At 41.8% G+C, this 24,581-nt stretch overlaps 1 protein-coding gene across 2 annotated transcripts in view; it reads left to right on the forward strand.

The window, feature by feature from the left end:
• Positions 1 to 24,581, forward strand: part of NKAIN1 (sodium/potassium transporting ATPase interacting 1) — a 117,908-nt gene that overhangs the window by 89,807 nt on the left and 3,520 nt on the right. The window contains exons 2-6 of one of the 2 annotated variants that reach the window (XM_074305534.1): positions 13,630 to 13,767; positions 15,755 to 15,835; positions 18,978 to 19,142; positions 23,917 to 23,977; positions 24,447 to 24,528. In XM_074305534.1, coding sequence (XP_074161635.1) covers positions 13,630 to 13,767; positions 15,755 to 15,835; positions 18,978 to 19,142; positions 23,917 to 23,977; positions 24,447 to 24,528 — 527 coding nt within the window. Of the gene's footprint in view, positions 1 to 13,629; positions 13,768 to 15,754; positions 15,836 to 18,977; positions 19,176 to 23,916; positions 23,978 to 24,446; positions 24,529 to 24,581 lie in introns of both variants that reach the window. The other variant, XM_074305533.1, reaches the window with a different exon arrangement.

The following is a 24,581-nucleotide window of genomic DNA, read 5'->3' on the forward strand; positions in this document are numbered from 1 at the left end:
AATAAAAGATGTAATTTCTTTCCCATCCAGATTCACAGATCACCTGACATCTAACCATGGACTCCAGGTTGAGCATCCTAGCTATAATTGAATGTGTCTCCCTGACAGCTCCTTTGGACTCTGTCAGGATTTGATGTGAAAAACTGCCACTCCAATATATCACTTTTTGGAGAGCTTGAAACTGCTTGTCCAGAAAGAAGGTAGCTTCATTAGCATGGATAGATGGGGCTACCTAAGTTGGGCCCAGAGGATGCCTGTCAGCATCTTCTCAAGACTCCCAGCTACATGGAATTCAGGAGCCTCTTCTACAAACCTTAGGGACTTAGTGTTCAGACATAACTAGAAGTTCTGAGCCATCCATAGTGACACTCGAAATTAAGGACAGCTATATACAAGAAGATTCAGGGCCCATAACCCTGAGAGGGGAAACATTAGGTGAATTACTTTGTTCCTGCCTCTTTCCAGCAATGTTAAAGACTGATTGGCTTGTACGGCATAATCCAGCCATTGCGTGGGGCTCCATGAAGGTCACTTTCTGCTCCCCAAACTGCTACATGCTTTACTTAGCACAAGCCAGTGAAATATCTCTCCCCCACCCTGGATGTTCTCACATCAGTGCTCTCTCCCATATACCAGAGCTGTCTGGAAGTCTGCTGAGAACAGCCAAGACAGACAGAGAAATTGCCTCTGTTTGGGTTTTCCTGTTGTGAGGTCCAGAAGCCTTGATCTCAGCTGGTGGGATCTACTTGTTAAACAAATCCAAGGGAGTGAAGGGGGAGTAGAAGAAGAATTGGGAGACAATGAGCATAGACTATTCTCTAGGAGTCGGAACAATTAAAGATTTGCGGATGTAGAAAGACGTTTGGTTTTGTTTTAAAGATAGAGGAGCCCTGTGTTTTGTTTATGGGCAGGGAAGATCTAGGTAGGTGGGGAGGTATTGAAGATGAGAGAGGGAATGCTCTCTGGAGGGTTACTTCTGAGAGAGATGGGAAGGAATGAGATTGGATCGACAAGTGGAGAATTTTTGGCAGCAAGGAGAAAAGGAACAGCTCCTCTGAGAACAGATCAATATATTCACTGAGAGATTTTGGAGAATGGATATACTGTCTCCATCTTCTTCAGAAAATAAGAGACAAGGTCAGAGACTCTCTGAAAGAGAGGGAAGGGTTATTGTGAATAGCCAAGCTCTATAGGAAATGTGAGGGAATAAACTTAGAAAGGACCTGAAGGATTGCTGGACAGCGCAAGGAGCCCACTTGAGATATGGAGACCCAAATTTGCCGTGAAGCCAAAGTGTCCCAGATAGACATAGAAGAACTTAATGGCAAGGCCTTTCTCTGTTCACTACTCTAGATCAGAATGAGTAGGACTAAAACTGCATATGGAATAAATCGATACCCCTGACTGGGGAAGAAGAATACAAGTCTTGCTCATACATCATGATGGGGAATAGGGCACCTGGGTTCAAGTCCAGCCTCAGGCATTTAGAAGCTATGTGATCCTTGGCAAGTCATTTAACCTGTCTGTATCTCATTTTCTTCATATGCAAAATGGAGAAGTTGATAGATGACTTCTAAGGTCCTGTTGAGCTCTAGTCAATTTGTATTAGGTACCTCATTGGCACTCTAGTGAAACCTCTGTACCCCTTCTGAGAATCATGTTTTTAAATACACAAATTATGCAGAATATGAAGAAAAACAATATAAAATATTTTTGAAGTTGATGAAAAACCACTGTCCCCTTACCCCACTGTCCCAGGTTTCAAATTCTCAATCTAAATCTAGCATCCCGTAATCCTCCTAACTCTGGGAAATCCTTTCTCTAGCACCTCTCCTTCCCGTTGTTCCCCTGGCCCATAGCAAAATAGGCTCCCCAAGTCAGGGTTTAGTTCTCCCTTCTCCCATCTCCTCCTGGGCTGTTGGCCAGTACATCCCTAGATAGTTCCGGTCTTAGTGGGTATAGAAGGTTTTAATGACATCTTAATTAATTTTCAATGCCTTAGTGCCGACTCCGCTAATGTGCTTTCCACTGCGAATTTTTGGCTTAATTACAAGCCGAAGCTCATTGTGTTTAATGGAGGTGCCTGATTAATCACAATTTTATTTATCCAAATACTCCTTTGTCTGTGGCCAGCCCCTCCCTCAAGAGACTGGGCTCTGCTTAGGTTTCTCTTTCTGGATTGCTCCTTCTTCAAACTTCAACAGCTAGAGTGAGATCCTCCAAAGTCCGAAAAATGGCATTAGCTTCCAGGTCTTATCCTGCAGATACCCTAACTTGAACTCCTTGGGACTTGATCTACTATTTGGCTCCATGTCTAGATTATTGAAAGAGCCTCCTCACTAGTTACTCTGCCATCCTCCAATCCCTCCTCTCTCCAATCTATCCTCTAGGCAACTGCCAGAATGTTATTCTTTTAAAAATCTTATTTAATATTGTATTTTCCCTATTACATGTAAAAACAATTTTTACCTTCCCCCCCAATTTTGAGTTCCAAATTCTCTCACTACCTCCCCCCCACACTGTTGAGAAGGCAAGCAATTTGACATTGTTATACATGAGTAATCAGGCAAAACATATTTCCATGTAAGTCACTCTGTGAAAGAAAACATAGACAAAAACCAAACAAATAAACAAAAACCCACAAAAAAATAAAGAAAACCTATCTTTAATCTGCATTCAGGCTCTATCAGTTCTTTCTCTGGAGATGGACAGCATCTTTCCTCATAAGCCCTACAGAATTGTCTTGGATCATGTATTGCTGAGAATACCTTAAGTTATTCATATCATATAATAGATCATCATATAATATGGCTGTTACTATGTACAATGTTCTCCTGGTTCTGGTCATTTCACTTTGCATCAGTTCATGTAAGTCTTTCCACCTAAAAAATTAAAATAAATAAAATAAAATCATCATAAACTTTGGATGGAAAATGCCATCCACATCCAGAGACAGAACCATGGAGAATGAATGCAGATTGAAGCATACTATTTTCACCTTTTTTTCCTTCCATTTTTTTTCCTCATGGTCTTTCCCTTTCGTTCTGATTTTTCTCTCCCAACATGACTCATCTGGAAATATGTAAAAAATGAGTACATATTTAACTTAAATAAATAAATAAAATAAAATACGTCTTTCCAGGTTTCTCTGAGAGCATCTTGCTCCTCACAAAATGTTAATCTTATAGTACCGATCAAATCATGTCATTCTCCTACTCAAGGATCTGTAATGGTTCCCTATTGCCTCAACTATAAAACCCAGTCTCCTTTGTTTGGCACTTCAAATCGATTTCCAAGTCCCTTTATGCGGTTCTCTCCACATCCATCGTGACTCAGCCCGACTGCCCTTCTTCATAGGGAAGTATCAGATGTAGGCAGGTGAGAGTTTAGGACAGAAATAGTCAGTCCCCTGCCTCAAAGAGCTTACAGGGAAGATAAAACATCCAAATGGACACAAATAACTGAATATTAAATAATTACAGGAGAACTAGAACTCTAGCACCTGAAAGATTAGAAAAAGCCCAGTGGAGGAGAGAGTGCCTGAAGCTAGGGATTCTTTTTGTAGGAGTGGGTGGGACAGGAGAAGTGAGAAATAAATCCCAGCAAACATCTGGATCAGATCTTAGAATCATAGAACAAAGAAAGTCCAAACCGGAAAGACTTAGACACATTCTCCCCCACCATTCCTCATTCAATGCTCTCATTCTCCCCATAGAAGCAATTACCCAAGAAAATAATAATTAGCTCTCTCCCCACCAAAAAAAAAAAAAAAATCAAATGAATTGATAAATAGTGCTGCTCTCTGATTCTTGGAGTTCACATTTCCTATTTCACGGGAAGAAAAACACGAGTAATTTTCAGGTTGCTTGACAGCTCCTAAGAGAGAAAGGGGAAGGTGCTTCCAGACATAGAATGCTGAGGGTCAGTGATTGGTCAGCAAGGGACAGGGGGAGGGGAAAGTAGAGGGGCCCCCAGGCCAAAGGAAATGTCCAGCCCAGATTCTGCCTAAAAATGGGGAGGGGGAGGCCAAGCTTCCAGGACATAGGCTACCAGCCAATTGTAGCTGCCATGAGGCTGAAGGGAGGTTTATTCTCTTTGTCAGTACAATAAGGGGTAAGGAGGTGGGGAGTGGGGCATGGGGAAGATGACAGCCTGGGGCTATGGACCCAGGATTTATGTCAATAATATGTTGGTGAAGTATTAATGAACACAGACGGCTCTGGCTTCTTTTTTGAGTCAGAAGTCCTTTGGATTTTTTGTTTTGTTTTGTTTTTATTTGTTTTTTGTTTTTTTTAATGAACAAAAATTATTTCTCTCTTTCCCACTGCTCCACCCCCACATACACATTAGAAAAGAAAGAAAAATAAAACCCTTGAAACAAATATGCCTAGCCAAGCAAAACGAATTTCCTTATTGTCCATGTCCAAAAAAGAATTTTTTTCTCAGTCTGCGTTCTGAGTCCATCACCCTTTTCGGTATGAGTCCGGCCTCCCAAAGTCTTTTTCCAATAACTGAACACATAATGGGCCTTAACTGGGGCAGAATGGAGGGGTGGGTTCAAGCTTCTAATCCAAGGAATAACCCCATGAGTCTTTGGGGGGGGGCAGCTTTGGGGAAGGGGAAAGATGTGTTACCATGGAGACCAGTCAACTGGGGGAGAGCCCCTTCCTTGAGGAGAGCTGGGGTCATTCCCTCTAAGGCAATCCTGGTCCCTATTCTCTAAACACTCCAGTCCTGGTCTTTGAAGGGTAATTACACGGGAGATAATAACCAGCTGCTCTCCAGATCTCCTCTGGGATTTCTAGGAAGAAGTAGAGCTGAGCCCTCTGGAAGAGCTTCCTGTCCTAGCATCAAGGGATGTGAAGAGCAAGGTTTCTGGCTGCAGTTAGGTGGAAGACTGGCACAGGAGGGTGGGGCAGAGAGGAGGGATGGTGTTAGAGAGAGTAATATTAAAGAATAGACTCATTCTTTGTGCTTCTGGACAGGAGGGCTAAGAGCAATGAGGCGTGGGGATGGGAAATTGCAAAGAGACAGATTTTTGGCTGGATATAAAGGGGAGCTTTCTGATGATTCAAACAGTCCAAATTTAAAATGAGGCTGTCCCAGGAGGAAGGAAATGACTCCTATTAGAAGTGTTTAACAGAGGTTGGTAGTCACCCTTTTCCCTTCTAAGTCCCCCCAACTCAACTTCCCTGTCTGAGGGCAAGGACAATCCTTATTTGTGAACTGGAGAGAATTCTAGAAGGCTTCATAATAAAATTTTAAAGATGGGGGCAAGCTGGGTAGTGCAATAGATAGAGACCAGCCCTGAAGTCAGGAGGACCTGAGTTCAGATTTTGCCTCATACACTGAATACTTGCATAACTCTGGGCAAGTCACTTAACTCCAATTGTCTCAGCAAAACAAATAAATAAATGATAAGATGATAATTAATTAGAGTGGATGTGTGATTTTAATTGGTACAGGGAATTCCAGGTGAGGAAATACCTTCCTCTAGTGCCAGGCAGGACCAATTCTGTAATTTGTCATCTTAAAGGGTTGCCTGAAGATTAAGTATCTTGCACAGGGTCACCTAGTCCCTGTATGTCAGGTGCTTGAACTCAAACCTTCTGATTTTTACACACTATATCATACAATCACAGTGTAATTATAATAGTTAACACAACAATATTTAACATTTATGCAGCACATTAAAAATTACAAAACATTTTATATCTACCTGGAGAAAGGATTCTTGCATCAACAGGGAGGTCTAATTCAAATGTCTTCTTCTCTAAGAGGCTTTTCCTGATATTCTTGTTGGTGTTCTTGAGACTGCTCATAGTATTTTGTTTATAACTTTCTTGTGAATTTGTGAAATATTGTGCATTATAGCTATATGGGTGTGGGTATTACTTTCTCTCCATCCCCAATTCTTGGTGAACTGCCTCAAAGCAGGAGCTCTATCTTATTCAACTTATTCTTCTCATAACCCAAAAAGAGAGTAATCCAAAAAACAGTTTGACAAGGAAGAACTTAGGATCAAATCTAATAAAATTCCATTTAAGATGAAATTTAATAGAGATAAATGTAAAGTTTATGTTGGGTTCAAAAAATCAGTTTCACCAACTACAAGATGGGATACACATGATTAGACTATTTCTCTGAGAAAAAAAAAGACCACAAGATTTTAATGGACTACACACATATTCAATGACTCAACAGCATGTTATGAGCCCAAAAAATTGGCTAGTGTGATCTTAGGTGATAATTATAATAGCAGCATTTATTTGTGAATTTTATGGTTTTGTAGAAACTCATTTTATTTTCACAACAACCTCCCCTGTGGAAAACAAAGAGTATTATTTTACCTCCATTCAAAGAAGGAAAGGGAATAAACATTTATTAAGCACATATTGTGTATTAAACACTGTATCAAATACTTTTTCACATTTATAATTTTCCATAACATAATGTAATAAAAAGATGATTGCACATAAAACTGCAAGTATTTTATATACAACTTACTATTCCTTTTAAATATATAATAAAGTTATCATGTACATTTCTTTTTTTTTCTTTTTTCACCTCTGAAAAAAGGTCTCTGTCCGAGAAATGGCAATCTTTAGAAACAAATAGATATAGATGTAAAATTATTCCATACATTCTTCTAGTTATCAGTTCCTTTTCTAGATGAAGATAGCATTTTTCTTCATATGTCCTTTACAATTTATTTGGATATTTATAATAGTAAATATAAATATTATGTCATTTATAAATATTATATCATGTGATCTTCAAGACAGTTCTATGAGTTACTATTATTATCTCCTTACCATCCTTTTTTTAAAATAGTTGAGGAAAATGAGGCAGACAGTTTAAGTCATTGCCTAGCATCACACAGCAAGGAAGTATCTGAAGCAGGATTTATAGAGGAGAGAAACAAAGAGAGAGAGAGAGAGAGAGAGAGAGAGAGAGAGAGAGAGAGAGAGAGAGAGAGAGAGAGAGAGAGAGAGAGAGAGAGAGAGAGAGAGAGAGAGAGAGAGAGAGAGAGAGAGAGAGAGAGAGAGAGAGAGAGAAAGAGAGAGAGAGAGATTTATATGAGCTCACATAGATAGCTGCATGCTTTCCACCACCAGACAGAGAACTGATAGACTCAAGATGCTGGATGAAAGATAAATATTCAGACATGGCCATTGGGTGGATTTGTTTTGCTTGACTTTATTTGTCACCAGGGAGTGATGTTTTGGCTTTTTTGTCTTGGGGGAGCTTTTTGGATTGGAGGAAAGTGTTGGGGGGGGGAGGGTTGAGAGGGGAAAGAGTGATAATGATGTTTATAAAAAAAGAGAAAGAGAAGAGTCACTGAAGCACATAAAAAACCCCACAGAAGTGAACAGCAGGAGGTTCAAAGGGGGACATAGACAAGTAGTACATGTTGCATTTATTATATGCCCCCCACCACCACCAAGGGCAAATGGTTTTAATGGATATTCATAGTTTCATTTGCAGTCCTTTTTTTTGCCTATGGTAATGCTGGTGTTAATTTGTGTATTTCAAGATTAGGATAATGAAAAAAAATTTAAAGGGGATGCAGCTTCCAAAAGTTAGGAAGATTATTGTATTGGTACTCCTTTAAGAAAGACATTGATAGTGCATAGAGGACGGACAGGAGGATGGAGAAGTTCATATTATATGAGTATCAGTTGAAGGAACTGGCATTGGTTAGCCTGCAGGAGAGAAGGAAGCAAACATTTATTAAGTACCTACTATGTGCTAAAGACTTTACAATTTTTATCTCATTTGATCCTCACAGTAACTCTGTTGAGGAAGGTGCTATTATTAACCTGATTTTACAGTTGAGCAAACTGAGACTGGCAGAAATTAAATATCTTACGGGCATATAACTCTGTCTGATTGGATTTGAATTCAAGTCAAGACCCAACTTTGTGTCCATCATATTGAGGTCATGATGGCTGCCTTTAAGAATCTGAAGGGCCATCGGGTGGAAAAGGAGCTAAATTTTGTCTTTTTAGTCCAAGGGAATGGAATTAAGAGCAAAGAGCATGTAGATTACACAGAGTCCAACTGAAGCTTGATGTCCAGAAAAACCTTCTAACAACAAGAGTGGTCGTCAAGGGGAATGGGTTACTTCGGGAGGTAATGAAATTCTCTTTCCTGGAGGTCTTCAGATTAGGTTGGCTGGGTTGTAGACAAAATAATTTTTCAAATACATATTCGATTGGGGAACTGTATCTAAAAACTGATTCTTTCAGTTTTACTTTTTTTTTTTATCCCATAGACAGGGAGACAATGAATCCTTTGAGGAGAGAATGACATATCCAAATGCGTACACAAGGAAGATGAGTCAGACAGTTTATAAAGGAAGGATCAGGACAGGAAGACCTGTCAGGAGACAATGAACATTGTCCAGGCAGGTAGTAATGATCACTTGTATGAGGATGGAAGTAATGGGAATTAAGAGTGGAGAGGAATTCAAAACAGGATGACAATTTACTGGCTATGAAAAGTGATGGAGAAATAAGAGTCTGAAATAACTCTCTTTCTCTCTCAAATTCCCTCCCACCCCCTCTTATTTTCCTGTCTTTCTCTCTTTACTCTCAATCTCTCTCACTCTCTTGCAATTTCTCCTTTTCTCAATCACTCTCTCAATCTTTCTTATTCTTTCTCAATCTCTGTCTTTTTCTCACGCTTTCAATCTCTCTTTTTCCCAATCACACTCTCAATCTCTCTCTTTCCTTTCCTTAAACACTCTCTCAATCTTTTTCATTCTCTCAATCTCTTTTTTCTCAGTCTCTTTCAATCTCTCTCTTTCTCAATCACTTTCTTTTTCTCAATCTCTCTCTTTTCCTCAATCACTCTGTCTCTATCAATCACTCTCAATATCTCTCTTTCTCAAATCACTCTCTCCCCTCTCCTTTCTTTCTCTTCTCTCTTTACTCTCTTAATGTCTCTCACTCCTTTTCTTGATCTTTCTTTTTCCCAATCACTCTCTCTTTCTCAATAGTTCTATTTTTCTCAATGTCTCTAAGAGAGAGAGAGAGAGAGAGAGAGAGAGAGAGAGAGAGAGAGAGAGAGAGAGAGAGAGAGAGGGAGAGAGAGAGAACAGGAGCCTATATATTCTTACTAAAAGTTAGAACAAAGCAGAGGCAGGAATCTGCAAAGTGTACAAAGTAGGTATTTAATAAGTGCTTATTGATCTACTTGACATTGATGACTTCTCAGAGAAAACTGGATAGTCAGGAAGACTTGGATTCAAATCCTGCCTTAGAAACTTAATAGTTGTTGCATTCCAGGCAAGGTACTTAACCTTTCTGAACCTCAGGTAACTCTAAAATGGAAAGACAAATAGCACCTACATTGTGATGTAAGGGATTTGGAAACCATATACCAAATACTTCTTTTATTAGCTATTATTAAGGTCTGGCAAGGAGCTTCTGGTATATTTCCTGTTAAGGCACCGACCACAGGCAGGATATGGGCAGCTTATAGTCCATAGGCAAAGGTAGCTATGTGAATACACCTGGCTGGAGAGGAAGGCTAGCTGCCTGGCAGAACCTAACATAATCCGCTCCATAATTCCATGAGGATACAGTTCCTCAGGTTCCTGGTATATAGCAGGAGGTAGGAGAGAGGTAGGGTCAGCAAAAAGTCATCAGGGCATGTGAGAAGCAGCAAGGAAAACTGAGTAGTTGGCCCTTTGAACTTGGTTGGCAGAAATGTGGGCATGAGAGACTGTGGGAACTTAGTATTGGATCCAGGATTGAGTGGCTGCAACCTAGGCCCAGCCCATGGGCCCATTTCCTCCCCCAGCTCTCTTCCCAGGGGTCCCTGCATTATTCAGCAACCTCCTTTTCTCCAACCTCTGGGTGAGTGTCTAGACACAGAACATCCTCCGGGAAGAAACAGACTTGCCTAGGGGTGGTGAGGAAATTGGGGGAAGAGCTACAGGTCCCCATGGCAACCCCTTCCCCTCAGCCCCCAAGGTACCAAATACATAATCAGGAAATGGGGGAGCCAGTTTAGCTTGGATCTTTAAAGAAGATGGGGTGAAGGGACAGTCCAGGAGAGGATCACTAGAAGGAGGTCTCTTGGCTAGCCTGCTTTAGAAGGAGAAAGGTGGAGGCTTGGAGCAGTAGGAGGCTCTGAACTGAGGTAAAGCTGACCTTCCTCCTGACCTCTGGGGTGGAGCACAGATGGCCTCTTCCTGATTGAGTCCTGGAGCTGAAGGATCCACCAGCACCTGGTCCCGGCAATGACAATGACAATGACTTGAGATAGCTTTTCTCAGGACTTTCCCAAGTATTTTCCCATCCTCTCATTTGTCTGTCTTGGGGCAGTGGAGAGTGTGCTTGGAATATAACTTAAGAAAACCTGAGTATAAATCCTACCTCAGACATTTACCAGCCATGTGGTCTTAAGTAAGTCACTTGACCTGGGACTCCTTAAAATCAGAGGGCGTCTTTTGCCTTTATATCCCTTAGTTAGCCCAGTGCCTGGCACCTAATAGGCATTTAGTCACTCTTTATTGACTAACTTGACTTCTCTGCCTCAATTATCCCATTTGTAAAATTACATCTGCCTTCTTCCTCCAAAATAATGTTCAAGTGCCTTCTTTTATAGGAGACCTATTTCTGCTCCAGTAATTGCTCCCCCAACTTAGATGGACATCCCAGCAGGGAATATGGTGCCATAATAAGGAGCCCAAGGGTCCAAGTTTAAGTTCCTAGTTTTGCTAATTACTGGGACCTTGATTCCCTCCTCTGTTAAGCTAAGGTTGGCTAGTTGACTTCTGATGTCCCTTCCAACTTTCTGGATCCATAATAAGGGACGTATTTGAAGAGCTGTCATGTCAAAGAAAGAGTATCGGATTCTTCTTGTCCCCATAATGAGGGCTGTGAACAGCAGCTGGGAATCGTTCACTCTAAGGGGAAAGCTTCCTCACAAGCAGAGATGACTCAGGGTGGAGCGGACCCCTTTGGGAGAGGAGTGGACCCCTTTGGGAGAGGTATGCCTTCCTTTCCTACAGATCTTCAAACAGGAGCTGCTGGAGAAGTGGATTCTGGTTCTGGTAGGGTTTGGACTCAATGGCCCTTTCCAAATCTGAGATTCTTGAGGTCCATGGTTTAGATCTCTGTCCCATTCTACTCTGAGGAAAATCAGCGAAAGAGAAGAAGGAAAAAAGGGAAGCCAAAGCTCTGGCTCTGGAGTCAAAGGACTTGGGTTCAAATCTTGCCATTTGCTGCCTCTAAGACCTTGTTTGTCATTTCTGCTCTTAGAAACTCAATTTCTTCCTCTGTAAAGTGAAGAGGGTGGCTTAGATAACTCTAAGATTCATAATCCTAAGGGCAGAAGGGAGATAGTTTGGGAGAGCAGAAAAGAAGTTTGGATGATAGATTGGGACCCACTCTATCCTGACCCTTGACTTCTGGCCCTCCTGCCCATGTGGCATTTTTCTTCATATCAATAAATAGAGGCAGAAAATTGGCTGATGGCAGGAGCAGGCTCTGTCCCTGACTCCCAGGAGTTAATTCTTGACCTCTCTACAGCTTCGTCAGCATGAGTTATTTTTTCCACCTTGATGCCAGGCCCAGCAATAGGTGGATGGTTCATAAACATAATTTATCCCCAGTCTCTGAGACCCACAAGTAAATTCTAGTTAGGAAGATATGGCATGGAAGTGAGAGAAAAATCAATCAACAAGTATTTGTTAAGCATTCATGATATGTGCTAGGCAACTGGACCTGGTCAGACACTTCCTAGTAGTAGTGTGGCCCTGGGCAAATCCTTCATCTGTAAAATGAGCTGGAAGAGGAAAAGACAAGAAAACCCTACATGGGGAAGAGTCCACCATGACTCAACAACAATAACATTATATATATCAGGCACTGTGCTAAGTGCTAAGGGTATCAAGAAAAGCAAAATAGAAAAAACCAAATCCAAAACCAAAGCCAATCATATCCAGTAAGAGAAACATGGACATTGAATGTGGATCAAAGCATAGTATTTTCGCCTTTTTATTGCTTGTTTTTTCTTTCTTGTGTTTTTTCCCTTTGGCATGATTTTTCCTGTACAATATGACAAATATGGAAATACATTTTAAAGGATTGCACATATTTAACCTACATCAGATTGCTTGTTGTCTTGGGAAAAGGGGAGATAATGGAGGGAGGGAAAAAATTTAAACATTTAAGTTTTACAAAAGTAAATGTTGAAAATTATCTTTACATATCTTTGAAGAATAAAATACTATTGGAAAAAAAAATACTATTTCCTATCCTCAAGGAACTTACATTTTAATTTGGGAGGGGGCAACATGTAAATAAATAGATACAGAAAAGATATAAAGGAAATAGAAGTCACCCAAGACAGAAAGGTTTAAGTGACTAAAGGGACTGGTAAGTCAAGAGGTAAGATTGAGGAGGAGCATTCCAGACATAGGACACCAGTGAGGCAAAAACTTGGAGATGTGACATGTAGTGTACAGTGCGAGAAAAATCAAGTAGGAAAACACTACTATTACTGGTCCATAGTGTATGTGGAAGAAAGTTAAGTGTGAGTTAAGTTAAGGCAGGATGGGACCAAGTTGTAAAAAGCCTTCAATGCCAAATTGAAGTTTTTTATTTGATTCTGGAGATAATAGAGAGCCACTGGAGTTTATTGAGTGAAGGTTACATGGAAGGAAAAAAATATATATGGATCTACCTAATTTTAGTAAAAATCACTTTGACAGCTGAGTGGAAAGAGTGTATAGCCTCGAGTTAGAAAGTATAGAAATTAGTATAGTAATAGTTGAGGCAAGACTACTTGATGAAAAGTAGTAATGAGAGACTAAACCAGGGTGTGAGATGTGTGAGGGGAGAAAAAAGTATATTTACAAGAAATATTGTTAAGTGTAGAAAGGACAAGATTTGGTAATTGATTGGATAAGTGGAGTGAGTGTAAAGAATCAATGAAAACACAGAGCTTATAAATCTAATAGACTGGGAGGATAGGGTTTACCTTTTCTGGTAATAGGAAAGTTTGGAAGATGGGGGTGTTTGAATGGAGTGGGGACCAGGGGGAGGGGAAGATAACGAGTTCTGTTTTGGAATCGAGTTTGAGAAATGCCTCTGGGATACCTACTTTGGAACATCCAGTACCTAAGAGAGACTGGGGCTACATGTGCAGGTCTGGGAATCATCTGCATAGAGATGATAAGTAAATCCACGGGAGCTATTTAGATCACCAAGGGAGATAGTACAGTGATAAAAGTAGGCCCAGGAGAAACACTTATGGGACATGAACAGTTAGAGGGCAAACAGGAATGAAAAATCAGCAAAGGAAACCGAGGGAGCTTAGGTAAGATAGGAGCCAAGAGAGAGCAGCAGCAGGAAAACCCACAGGAAAGTGTAATTAAACTGTGAAGGGATTGGCGGTCCTGGAGGTGAGGACAAAGAACAGATAAAATGTAGGGTGCCAGAAATAGCTAAGAGCACTTTTTAGTAGCCCAGAAATCTCTGGGTAACTCAGTGGGTGCCAGATTCTGGAGAGCCTTTAATGTCAGACTGAGTAACTTGCATTTCTTTTCTACTAGGAGACTCAGGAGGGATAATTGGATCCTCAGCCTTTTCTTTCTTTTTCTGCCCTCAGGTAGCAGCCCTGGAGCGACAGGTCTTTGACTTCCTGGGTTACCAGTGGGCTCCCATCCTGGCCAACTTCCTTCACATCATGGCAGTCATCCTGGGCATCTTCGGGACTGTGCAGTACCGATCCAGATATCTCATCATGGTAGGAGTCAGGAATATCTAACTTTGAATCTCACCTCAAGCATTTAATAGCTGTGTGATCTTGAGCAAGTCACTCTACTTAGTGACTTAGTTTTAGTGACAGTTTACTTACTGACATAGATGATGCAGTGGATAGAACACCGGTTCTGAAGTCAGGAGGACCTGAATTCAAATATGCCTCAGATACTGAATACTTACTAGCTGTATGATCCTTGGCAATTCAACCCAAATTGCCCCACAAAATAATGATAATGATAATGATAATGATAATGATAATGATAATGATAATGATGATGATGAAGGGCTTTTCTTTAGTGACTTCTAGAGTCCTTTTCAGTTCTAAATTTCTATTCCTATGACCCTATTTCTCTACATAAAATAGCCTGAGTCTTTTTGTGGGCTATATCCTCTCCATCATCACCCACTAGTAGAAAGTAAGCTCCCTGAGGGCAGGGAATGTTTATTTTTTTTTGTCTTTGTATTCCTGATAATTGGCATAGTGCCTTATAAAGGCCATGTGTTCAATGGATACTTGTTGGTTTGAATTGGACTGATCATCCCATCTATTGCCTCCAAAGTCCTCCCATTGGTGACAGTGGTCACCTTATCTTCCTCCCAGAGGATCTTCTGCCACTTTCAATAGCTGACTGCTCTCTGTAGCCTTCAGGACCCAGTGAAATGGGGAAAGGAGAGATAAAGCCCCATGGTACCAAAATCCAGGAGAAGGAAGGGCTTTACCCACTATGAAAGGGCTGGGATAAATGAGCTTCAACCTTTTGTTTCTACCCCACCTATTGCCTCCAAAGCCCTCCCACTGGTGACAGTGGTCACCTTATCTTCCTCCTAAAGGATCTTCTGCCACTTTCAATAGCTGACTGCTCTCTGTGGTCTTCAGGACCCAGTGAAGAGGAGGAAAGGGAAGAAGAGCCCCTTGGTAACAAAATCCAGGAGAAAGAAGAGTTTCATCCACAATGAGAGGCTGAGATAAATAAGCTTCAGCCTTTTGTTTCCAACAACTGCTTCCAGATACTACATGTATACAAACATATATGCATACACACACATACATACATGGGAAAGTTTAGCCAAATTGAACTATAACAGTCCAAACCCAGGGTATCAACAGCTCTGGTGACAGCTCCTAGAATTGCCTGCAGGAAAATGAGTTTCAGGAGTAGCAGCCTAGCAAAATCAAATGCATAAAATGGTGTTCTTATATAGCAATATAATCCAGTGGTGTACCCCCAGGCCCAATTCAATGTAAGCATCTTCTCTTCAATAAAACATTAAGCCCCCAAGAGTAGAACGTGAATCTTCTTTTCTTTTCTTTTCTTTTCTTTTCTTTTCTTTTTGCATGCCCTGTTTCTAATACAGTGTCTGGTTTACAGTAAGCACTTAATAAGTGCTAGTCAAATAAATAAATCAACCCCAGAATTGAATATGTCCCTCCCGCCATTCACCTCCCTCACTCTCACCTTGTCCTCTCTACAGGCTGCCAAGAACTGGGCCTTTCTGGTAGAATGTCATTTCCCAAAGGGGGCTATATCTGGGATCTGTATGATCTCAGATTCTGCAGCCTTTCCCAGGACTCATCCAACCCAGACCTTTCTGCTCCAGAACTCATCCCTCCAAACATCGTCCCTTCACTTGGGTGTTATTTATGCTATTCATGGATGGCTTTAGTTACAGTAATGTGAATCAGGCCCTGATCCAGTCAGGGTTAAAAGGTAAACTGAGAGGTCAGAGCAGTGGGAACTTAGAGGAGAGATGGTTTGTGCAGAGGAAACCTCCAGGATCTGGGCCGGGGTTTCCCGTCAAGCGTGCTCATCCCAAATCCCCCTTCCAGATATGCACCAATGGCCTCCTAATATCTTCTGTGCTCCCTGCGCCCCTGTCATGATCACTGAGGACCCTCCAAGCTCCTCCTCACATAGACCCCACTATGAACCCCACTTGCCCAACTGCCTGTCCCTCTGTTCTTTCCCCAGTATGCAGGCTGGCTTGTGCTCTGGGTCGGCTGGAACGCATTCATCATCTGCTTCTACCTGGAAGTTGGGCACTTGTCTCAGGTAAGTACCCCCTAACTTGGAAACAGCAGTTGGAAAAGCCTTAAACAGGGCCAGCCTGGGCTTCTCTTGCTCATCTCCATCCCAAGCAGCTTCTAACCCAAACGACATCACTGTTCCAGATGGGAAAGAGGGAAGGGAATAAGCATGTATATAGCACCTACTCTGCACAAGGCACTGTGCTAAACACGTTACAAAGATATAATTTGATCTTCCCAGTAACCCTGAGAGGTAAGATGCTGTTATTATCCCCACGGGTCTGAGAGCTCTTCAGCCTCCCGACCTTCTTATTGCAGTGTTTCCTGTTAGGGCCCACCCCTCAACCTTGTCCTGGAGTTAGGGAGCCTAAACATCCCCTGCGGAAGAGCTCTGCCCCAAGAGATGAAACCCTGTCACCAGTTAGGATCCCTGAGCTTGGCTTAGCTACCAAGAAGACACAGAGAATCAGCCATGAATGGCTGGCTTACAAGGTTAAAGGGGTCTCCTCTGCTGTGTCCTGGACTACCCTGCCCACAGTTCCCCTTCCACTCCTCATCATGCCTCCAGGACCATGTAACAAACCGCTCCAAGCATCATCCCTATTATCCTGAGAAAAAAGTAAAGAAAGAGTACCTATGTAGTCCACCACTTCCCCCTGCTGGTCCCTTGTGAGATTACAAGGATAGTTTAAATCCTGCACTCCTAGAATGGAAGGGCACATACACTCTTACCTTCTCCTCCAATCCCTGCCTTCTTTCCCCCTCAATTTATGCCCCCCTCATATTATTATCCATCACCTAGGAGATCTAGGAAGAGCTTCTGCTTGCCTCTACTTCCCCTTCTTTAAATATGTGTAAAGCTGAGTTAGGGTGGGGAAAATAGAGGGATGTCCCCCAGAATCCTGGGATAATACAGGTGCGCCCATCCCACGTGGGGCAAGCATATGCCAGCTGGGTCCTGTGGAACATACTAAACACTTCTGTCATCTTAGATAAGTCACTTACTCTCTCTCAGGTTCCGTTTTCTCATGGAAAAGACTTCTACTACCTATCCTACAGAGCTGTGAATGAGAGCAATTAATTCTGAATGAGGGAATGAAGTAGGGAAGAAGGGAATGAGTGAAAGAATGAATGAAAAATCATTATTAAGCACTTACTATATGCCAGGTACATAGAGCCAGAACTACATTCGGCAAAAATAAGATAGTTCCTGCCTTCAGGAAGCTTCTGTTCTGCCAAAGGAATAAAACACACACATAGAGATACAAAGGTACAGAATAGATTCAGAATAAATACACACTAGTTGGCCAGGGGAATATGGATACAATAACAAACGGAGAAATCAGGAAGAAATAACTTGGGCTTAACATCCCGGTGTGTTTGGAGGGGCAGGAGGAGAAGCTAGAGATTCCAAAAGGGAAGCAGAGTATGATAGACATAACAGACAGCCCACTGCAAAGCTCTGAAAGCAAGGAGTAGGATGTAGCTTAAGAGAAACATCAAGGAAGACAGTTATCTATGGCCCAATCAATAAGGATTTATTAAGTACTTAATATAAGCCAGTCACTACGCTAAACCAAGCCTTGGGGAAGTCCAAAGAAAGGCCAAAGCAGTCCAAGATGCTAACGCTCTAATGAGGAGACATTTAAATAGATACATGCAACAGTTCTGGAGTAGGAAAGGCTACCTGACAGGGTGAGGGGTGGGGAGAGAAAAGGGAAAGGAGAGATAAGGGAGGAGGAGAGAGATGAAGGAAAGAGAGAGGGATTGAGACAGAGAGAGACAGAGAAAGAGAAAAGGAGAGAGAGACAGATAGAGAAAGAGAAAAAGAGAGAGACAGAGAGAGAGAAAAGAAGAGAGAGAGGCAGACAGACAAAGAAAAGGAGAGAGACAGAGAGAGAGAAAAGAAGAGAGAGACAGAGACAGAGACAGAGAAAGAGAAAAGGAGAGAGAGAGAGACAGAGAGAGAGAGAGACAGAGAGAGAGAGAGAGAGAGAGACAGAGACAGAGAAAGAGAAAAGGAGAGAGAGAGAGACAGAGAGAGAGAGAGACAGAGAGAGAGAGAGAGAGAGAGACAGAGACAGAGAAAGAGAAAAGGAGAGAGAGACAGACAGACAGAGAAAGAGAAAAGGAGAGAGAGAGAGAGATATGGAGAGAGAGAGAGAAAGAGAGAGAGAGAGATGGAGAGAGAGAGACAGAGAGAGAGAGAGAAAGCCTTAAGGATACAGAAGATGACATGCCCCAAGTTTTGAAGGAAACCAGAGATTCTAAAAGAGACCTAGAGGGAGGGGAAAATGAATGAATGAAGTACTTCAATTGCCCAGCATTGTACTAAATGTTTGAGATGCAAATAAGGAAAGTAAAATCAGTCTTGGCCCTCAAAGAACAAATTTTATAGGAGTAACACATAAAGGGGTCAGATGGCAGAGGAAGGGCTTTTTGATTACAACAACTAACAGGGATAGGCAGAGATAATGTATATTAAATATGTGTAACCTCATATTATTATCCAGACAGTTCTCACTTTACACTTTTGGGCCATTCCACAGACCTATATGTGAAGCAATTTTCCCTTAATGCAAATTTGCCCATGGATGTGGGAGTGAGAGGGGAATGGAGGAGCAGGAGGAAGGGGACTAGGCTGTGGAGGGCAGGGCCGCCACATGATTCCAGATACATGGAAGCTAAGGATGGACACGTGGTGCCCAAGCACAGATGGACAGAAGACAATGCAAATGGGGATTGGGTAGAATGGGGAAAAGTCTTCTCTCAGTGTCTGAGGTTTCATGCTAAGTCCCCAGTCCTGCAGGGGCTCTGTTCTTCTACTTTCACTTAGAAGGGGAGTTAGTTTTTTGTTTTGTTTTGTTTTTTTTTGATGGGTGATGGGAAGCCACAGAGCCCCTAGTTGTGAGGCAGGAGCAAAGAGACAGCACAGATTCTTGTCTCTAATATGGGGTCTCCAAGAAAATGAGAAATTTAGATTGCCCCTAACCCCTAGCCTACTGTTCCTAAGTATTGGTGGGAAGAAATTAAACAGATTTCCTTTTCCTTTTGCTAGGATACTTTCAGGTCTCTTCTCTTCCCCCAAGGGAAGACCTAAGTGAGGGGAGTTGGGTGGTACAGGGAGAGGGGAAGAGCTTAGATTTCTTGAATGCTGATTCCTGTAGGACCGAGACTTCATCATGACCTTTAACACATCCCTGCATCGCTCCTGGTGGATGGAGAATGGCCCCGGATGCCTGGTGACACCCGTGCTGAACTCTCGCTTAGCCCTGGAGGACCACCATGTCATCACCGTCACGGGCTGCCTGCTTGACTACCCCTACATTGAGGTGCTCAGCAGCGCCCTTCAGATCTTCTTGGCAGTGAGTTACCTGGCAGCCCCCACAAGCCTTCCCCTGAGCACCTCTCCCCTCCCCAGTGGTAGACTGCTGTGGTCTAAAAGCTAGAATATTCTGTCTCCTGTCTCAACCTCCTGGGGCAAGGCTCCAGTCATTCCTAGATCTCAGAACAAAATCATGCTGTTCCTCTACTCCTGCACGGGGCGCAGCCAGCTAAAAGAAGCCTTAGAGCTTTCCCTTCCAGGTAGGTAGCCTGATACAATCAAGCAATCAACAAGAATTATTTAAGCATCACCATCTGCCAGGAAGTATACAAGAAGATAGTGACACAAAAACATAAATGAAACAATTCTTACTCCCAAAAATCTTACTAAGGTTCTGTCGAAACAAGATGGGCGTATATAAATTCTTGCAGAAGAAGTAATTTAATATAAGTTAAAGTTAGAGAGTGAAGAAACCAACAGATAGAACAGGGTTGGGGATAAGGAAAAGGCATTATGAAGAAGACAGGGCTTTAGTTATACTCTGAGGAAAGTGAGAGATTCTTTGAGACAGAGTTTAAGAAGGACATGCTTTCCAAGCATGAGAAATGGCTAGTACCCACACATGGAGAAAGAAGATGAAAAACTGTATGTGAGAAATAGGGAGAAGTCTAGTTTAGACTAACTCATAATGTACAAGAAAACAAGTATTAATATTTAATGTATATTGGACTACCTGCCATCTAGGGGAGAGGGGAGAGGGAAGGAAGGGAAAAGATGGAACAGAAGGTTTTGCAAGGAAGGGTCAATGTTGAAAAATTATCATGCATATGTTCTGTCAATAAAAAGCTATAATAAATCAAATAAATAAATAAACAGCTATTGTAGAATGAGTCTGCAAAGGCATGTTGGAGCCCTATTGAAGGGTTTCAAAAGCCAGAAGGATTTGTTTTCCTAGAAGCAAAAAGAAATCACTGGGTTTGTTGAGTTGGGGTAGAGGGAGGGAATGTAATATAGTCTGATCTGTATTTAGGGAAAACCACTGGGGAAGCTGAATGGAGGATGGAAAAGTAGAGGCAAGGGGACCAAGAAAGAGGCTGGAGTAATTACTCCAAATGTGAGCTAGAATTAAAGAGACTGTGTGAATAGAAAGAAGAGGTCGGATGTGAGAAGAATTTTGGAGTGAGGAATGACAAGAATTGACAATTGAATGAATTTGTGGCATAAGGGAGAGTGAAATAGTGTCGAAGGCATACCCTTCAATGTAAGATTAAAATAATGGTGGTCTTTGATAAAAATAGGGAAATTTAGAAAGGGATCTGTCTTGAGGAAAACAAATTCTGGGCATGTTGAATTTGAGACATTTCTGGGATATTGAGTTTGAGATATAGATAGATAGATAGATAGACAGACAGACAGACAGACAGACAGACAGACAGATAGATAGATAGATAGATAGATAGATAGATAGATAGATAGATAGATAGAGGCTGAATGGAAGAAAGATGATGAATGGATGAAGGGAAGGAAATAGGCATTTAAGTAGCAGTTACTATGTGCCAGGCATTGTGCTAAGCACTTCTTACAAATATCTCAGTTGATCCTCACATTTGTTATTATTTTTTTATTTATTTATCTAGTTCTACCTTCTAAGCTATTATTATTATTTTACAGTTGAAGAAACTAAGGCAAGAAGAGGTTATAGAAAGATGATAGATAAATAAAGCATTTATTTAGCACTTACTGTGCTCCAGACACTGTGCTAAATGCCGAGGATACAAATGCAAGAAAAGAAATAGTCCCTGCCTTCGAGGAGCTTATGTTCTAAATGGAAAAGGTAGAAAGAGGAGAGTTGGAAAAGGGTGGGAAGAGAGAATTTGGAAGGCAGCCTGCCGTGGAAATAGCATGGGAAGTTCAGAGGAGAACTGGAACTGAACAAGATAAAGGCTAGACTGGCCCATCCAGAACAGAAATTGCATGAGAATGAGGCAGTTAGTGATGCTGGACTGAAACTCAGAGGGAGAAGGTAGAACTAGAGAAATAAATCTGTGAGTCATCTACATAAAACAATATTTTTAAATTTATTTTTATCAATTAAAAAAATTAATTCCAAATTTTCTTTCCCTTCATCTCTTCCCCCACCCATTGAAGGAAGGCAACATGATATCAACTGTACATGGGAAATCATGCAAAACATATTTCCATATTAGTCATATTGCCAAAAAAAGGCAAGAAAATAAAGTGAAAAGAGTATATTTCAATATGCACTCAATTCATCAGTTCTCTGTCTGGAAGAGGATAATATATTCCATCATGAATACTTCAGAATTGTCTTGGATCATTGTAATTGTTTAGAGTGAACTAATAAATTAATTCAATGAGATCACATTTATTTTGGTCTCCAGAGACCTTTAGTCCCAAAGATGACCCTGGCTTTTCTCTGCGATCTTGGACAAGAAGATGCTTCCTTGTTTTTGGCACTCAGGGTCATCAGTAAAATAGAAATAATAATCCCTTTCCTATCTCAGTCATACGATTGGTGAGGATTCAATGAAAAGAATGAGGATGAGAGCACCTTTTTCAAGAAGTATATAATAAGGGGCACTAGTTGATGTAGTAAATAGTTCAAATTTGACCTCAGACCCTTAACATTCACTAGCTGTGTGATCCTGGGCAAGTCACTTAACCCCAATTGCCTCATGAAAAAAAAAAAAAGGGAGATGGATAGTGCCATACTGGTACTCATAAAATATTCAAGTAGAGGAAGATCTCCTTAGCATATTAGATTGACTTGGAGTAAAAAAAAACAACAACAAAACAAAAAAAAAAAAAACTATCAGTTCAAATCCTACTTGCAATGTTTAATAATGGGTGACCATAAGCAATTTTTGTGGGCTTTAGTTTAATCACCTCATCTATAAGATATGTATAATAATACATGAAGCAAGATGGGCAGCTGCCTCTGACAGTTATAAAGGATAAATCTGACCAATGACGATCACGCACTTTCTCAGCCCCACTCAAAACTATCATTTATAGAAAAGCTGCTGCCGAATCATTAGAGGATTAATTTAGGTAGAACTCGTGAAGGAAGGAACTTTCAAAGTTATTTCCTCATCTGTAAAATAAAGGATGGCTTTGATAAAAAGGGAAATTTAGAAAGGGATCTGTTTTGAGGGAAACAAAATTCTGGGCATGTTGAGTTTGAGACATTTCTGGGATATTGAGTTTGAGATATAGATAGATAGAAAACCAGAATTCAGGAAATTAAGCTCAATTAAATTAAGCCCAACTCACCCTCTGCATCGGCACAGGGAGATGCCATATGTATAGTGGCTGGCACTGGTGAAATCCCCAGCGTGAAACCAAAGTATATCAGATCATTTGGTGCTGGAAGGGACCTAAAAGCCATCTAGAACAAGTGTCCTTTTATAAATGAGCAGACAGAGAGACTTGGTGACTTGATTAGGTTCACACAATTTACTCTGTTAGAGATGGTATAGGAATCCAGGTCTTCCAGACTCTAAAGTCAAGAATCTGTCAATGTCCTCTCATGTTCAGCACCTATTTCCCAGGGTTGTAGGGAAGGGAATAGGGGAAGCTCAGTGGAAAGCACACCGGGCTTGGAATCAGGAAGACTTAGAATCCAGCCTCTGACACTAGTTGTGTGATTCTGGGTAAATCTGTTTACCTCAGTTTCCTCATTTGTAAAATGAACAGATGAAGGGAATGGCAAACTGCTCCAGTATCTTTGTCAAGAAAACTCCAAAATAAACACGAGGTTTTGCAAGGGTTAGTATTGAAAAATTATCCATGCACATGTTTTGAAAATAAAAAGCTTTAATAAAAAAAGAAAAAAGAAAACTCCAAAATAGGCACCATTGAATAACAACTGGGCAGGAGAAAAGCATGTACACCTACTATGTGCCAGGCATTATGCTACAGCATATCTCATTTGATCCTCACAATGAGATAGGTACAGATATTGTCCCCATTTTACAATTGAGGAAACTGAGGGAGACAAGGTTAAATGCCTTGCCCAAGATCACACAGCTAATAAGGATCCAAGGCTAGATTTGAAGTCACCTTTTCCTGACTCTGGTCCCAGCACTTTATCCACTGTGCCACCTGTAATGAGGCTTAAGTGAGAGACTGTATGTATATAAGGTGCTTTGCCAACCCCTGATGATGATTTTTGGCAGAAATTGTGATTTTTGTCAGTAGGATCACACCTACAAAACTGAATTCCAATTCTGTAGTTTACAGTCTTGGAACAAACCTAAGACATCATGCAAATTCCTCCTATGGTTACTATGATTGTCCTTTGTGCAAGATCTCTGGGAGAGCATGGTGAGTCCTGAAGGAGAGGTTACAAGATGGATTTCATTCAGGACCTTTGGAAAAAATACCCACATTAATGAGCTTACAGTTGGAGCCACCTCTGATGGATGTTTCACTCTGGCCTAGAAGAAATCCTGGGTTTTCAAAAGCTCTGCCAGAAAAACCTTAATTCTGGTGGTTGATGTACCGGGCCAAGGAGGCTCTGAATCCAGACCTTCAGTAATGGACTTTATGTCTAAGCTCCAGCTCAGCTAAGTCCTGAGAATCAAGAAATTGGCCACAGGGTGATGGATTTGTTGGCACTAGCAGCTCAGGAGTCCTGGCCTCTACCAAGTTAAGGGGTGGGGAATGAGGATCCCTTAACTCTCAATGAAAGAGTGGATTGAGGGGCAGGGTTCCCCACTCCTCGAGCCACTGACTGCCCATCTTCCATTTCCCTCCAGCTCTTTGGCTTTGTGTACGCCTGCTACGTCAGCAAAGTGTTCCTGGAGGAAGAGGACAGCTGTAAGTAGTAGACCTAGTTTCCTGTACCTGGGGGTGCCCAGCTGGCCTGCTGGTATCCCATGGAGTTCCTCCAGGCCTGGGCAAAGGAAGCAAAGGAAGGCCCTAGCAACCTTGGGACTGAAGCAAGGAAGGAGGGAGGGAAGCCTGCCTCTATATCCCAGGGTCTCTGCCCCGCTGTGGCCTACAGCCCTTGTCTCCCAGAGGAAATGAGTCTTCTGGGGCTGAGGAACCCAACCCTTTAGGCCAACTCCCAGGGCCTGTCCAGGACCCATCTGGAAACAATCCTCTCCATCCCCCCCACATCCTTTGCTCAGGCCCCTCAGGGCACTACCTGCCTCTGCACCCCTTCATTTTCCCTTGGCCTGTCCCCCCATCCTCCATTATCACTGTAGCTCTTATCCTGTCCCCAGTCCCTTCCAGGTCATAGCCTTGCTTCTTCTGAACAGCTCTGATGTCATTCTCTCCACAGTTGATTTCATTGGAGGATTCGATTCCTATGGTTACCAGGCCCCTCAGAAGACATCACACTTACAGCTGCAACCTCTGTACACGTAAGTCCCTGGGGTGGTCGAGGCAATAAGGTGGGGGGGCAGGGCACAATTGG

This window comes from Sminthopsis crassicaudata, chromosome 3 (genome assembly GCF_048593235.1).
Source record: "Sminthopsis crassicaudata isolate SCR6 chromosome 3, ASM4859323v1, whole genome shotgun sequence".
Classification (NCBI taxonomy): domain Eukaryota; kingdom Metazoa; phylum Chordata; class Mammalia; order Dasyuromorphia; family Dasyuridae; genus Sminthopsis; species Sminthopsis crassicaudata.